The following is a 2,711-nucleotide window of genomic DNA, read 5'->3' on the forward strand; positions in this document are numbered from 1 at the left end:
AAACAGGAAATTTTCTTCACAATCTTAGGCTAGGCAAATATTTCAAAGGGTAAAATATTTGTGAATGTAAAGAAGAAATTGATGATTGATATTGTACCATAATTAAAATACTTGTTAAAGGAAGAGTTATGTCATAGACATTATACATTTGTTGGCAATAAATATATCAAAGAAGACTTAGATTGAGTCTGCATAACAAACTCCGAACCCAACAAGGCAAGGGTCAATAACATTTTTATTAAAAGAGGTAAAAGAAAAGGGTGGTTCCTGCATGATAGGAGAGCAGAAAGCACTAGTCATTTGCTCACATAGACACCAATTACCCTGCCAGAATCTGCCTTTATAACTATGTTGGAATTCTGGAGTCTATTGAAGGCTTTCAGCTTCTGTAAGAAGGTTGGGTGCTAATTGTGGTTAATTTTGGTCAATTTTGGGTCTTAGAACAGCAGCAGCTACCTATTATCCTATGCTCAGTACCACAGAAAGCAAACAGGAACATGTTGTAAGAGCTGCTAATATAAAGCTTGAAGAGTCAACCTGCCTTCTGAGTGTTGGAAATGTTAGACCACTGAGCACTTCCCAGTGAGTGGTCTTTCTGCTCCCAGTGGTGCTGAAAGCTAGTCAGCCAGTGCCACTGTGCCACCGCCATCCTGGCAAGACTTTCCCTCCAGTTGCCTGACTCCTGTGTGATTCACAGTGTCTCCATTACAACTCTACCTCCATTCGTGTTTCTCTTGCTACTTTTTTGGGCATTAGACTAGGATATTCCAAAGAAACTACATAAATGGGGTGAATATGATAGTAACACGGCAGCCCAGATATAGACACAAGCTCAGAAAATATCCAAGAGCTTAAGGTTTTACATCAGGCTTTCTTGGCACAGAGGCAGTGTATAGAAACAAAAACAGCATTGAAAACTAGAAATCTTAGAGGAAGGGGCACAATCTTTTTTCAAAGTTTCCACATTAATGGAGTTAATTTTACAATAACAATAGCGAAAATCAAAAGACAAAGAGGTAGAAAACCGTGGCCCATGTAAAAAGACAAAAACTAACCAAATCTGTTATTGAAAGAGCCATGGTAGATCTACTGGACCATCTCTATGAAGTTCAAAGAATTGAAGAAAAATTATGAAAATAATGTGTGTGCAATGCGGAAATATGTAAAAAGAACCCCATTTCCAGCTGTTGAAGGCTGGAGCTGAAAGTGCAATAGTTGAAACGGATGCTTCACTGGAAGAAATCAAAGGCAGCTTTGAGGTGGAAGGAGAGCAAACCTGTTTGTGCACACAGCAATGTGCAAGGCGCGGCACTAGCCAGTGCATGTCAGCCTGTTTGTGCACACAGCAATGTGCAAGGCGCGGCACTAGCCAGTGCATGTCAGCCTGTTTGTGCACACAGCAATGTGCAAGGCGCGGCACTAGCCAGTGCATGTCAGCCTGTTTGTGCACACAGCAATGTGCAAGGCGCGGCACTAGCCAGTGCATGTCAGCCTGTTTGTGCACACAGCAATGTGCAAGGCGCGGCACTAGCCAGTGCATGTCAGCCTGTTTGTGCACACAGCAATGTGCAAGGCGCGGCACTAGCCAGTGCATGTCAGCCTGTTTGTGCACACAGCAATGTGCAAGGCGCGGCACTAGCCAGTGCATGTCAGCCTGTTTGTGCACACAGCAATGTGCAAGGCGCGGCACTAGCCAGTGCATGTCAGCCTGTTTGTGCACACAGCAATGTGCAAGGCGCGGCACTAGCCAGTGCATGTCAGCCTGTTTGTGCACACAGCAATGTGCAAGGCGCGGCACTAGCCAGTGCATGTCAGCCTGTTTGTGCACACAGCAATGTGCAAGGCGCGGCACTAGCCAGTGCATGTCAGCCTGTTTGTGCACACAGCAATGTGCAAGGCGCGGCACTAGCCAGTGCATGTCAGCCTGTTTGTGCACACAGCAATGTGCAAGGCGCGGCACTAGCCAGTGCATGTCAGCCTGTTTGTGCACACAGCAATGTGCAAGGCGCGGCACTAGCCAGTGCATGTCAGCCTGTTTGTGCACACAGCAATGTGCAAGGCGCGGCACTAGCCAGTGCATGTCAGCCTGTTTGTGCACACAGCAATGTGCAAGGCGCGGCACTAGCCAGTGCATGTCAGCCTGTTTGTGCACACAGCAATGTGCAAGGCGCGGCACTAGCCAGTGCATGTCAGCCTGTTTGTGCACACAGCAATGTGCAAGGCACGGCACTAGCCAGTGCATGTCAGTGCTGGGTTTGCTGGCCAGATGCATGGAGGTCCTGGAGGGTCACTGTAATATGATGTAAGCTGGTGTGGTCCAGAGGCAGCCTTAGCCAAACCATCAAAAGCTGTGAACTAAATAAATTTCTTTTTTCTATTAAGCTTACATCAGATATTTTACTATAGTAATGAAAACTTATTGAGACTGTAGGGGGTAGCATATTCAAAATCTAAGAGCCAGACCACTAGTCCAAGAACTCAGGCAGGTTTTGTGTGTAATTTAGATAGATAGATAGATAGATAGATAGATAGATAGATAGATAGATAGATAGATAGATACTTTTAAAGAATATAATAGCTTTATTCAACTTACTTGCCTCTTGGTGTTTGTCTTTCTGACATGAAGACGCATCTTTTTGACATTTGTTAGTATCAACACTTTTGTCAGCATTACAGGCAACAATTATTTAAACATCTTTATGTCTAATGGA

General features: G+C 44.8%; 1 protein-coding gene across 1 annotated transcript; it reads left to right on the forward strand.

The window, feature by feature from the left end:
* Window positions 1-1,224: 1,224 nt before the first annotated feature.
* Window positions 1,225-2,301, forward strand: LOC131483326 (keratin-associated protein 10-4-like). Its single transcript, XM_058681264.1, has one exon. It carries the CDS (start codon window positions 1,225-1,227, stop codon window positions 2,299-2,301), a length of 1,077 nt encoding a protein of 358 aa, XP_058537247.1.
* Window positions 2,302-2,711: the final 410 nt, after the last annotated feature.

The sequence above is a fragment of the Ochotona princeps genome, chromosome 2 (assembly GCF_030435755.1).
Source record: "Ochotona princeps isolate mOchPri1 chromosome 2, mOchPri1.hap1, whole genome shotgun sequence".
Classification (NCBI taxonomy): Eukaryota; Metazoa; Chordata; class Mammalia; order Lagomorpha; family Ochotonidae; genus Ochotona; species Ochotona princeps.

Bases quoted from the DNA above. Each gene is read 5' to 3' on its own strand.
- LOC131483326 (XM_058681264.1), top strand. From the start codon at position 1,225: ATGCTTCACTGGAAGAAATCAAAGGCAGCTTTGAGGTGGAAGGAGAGC.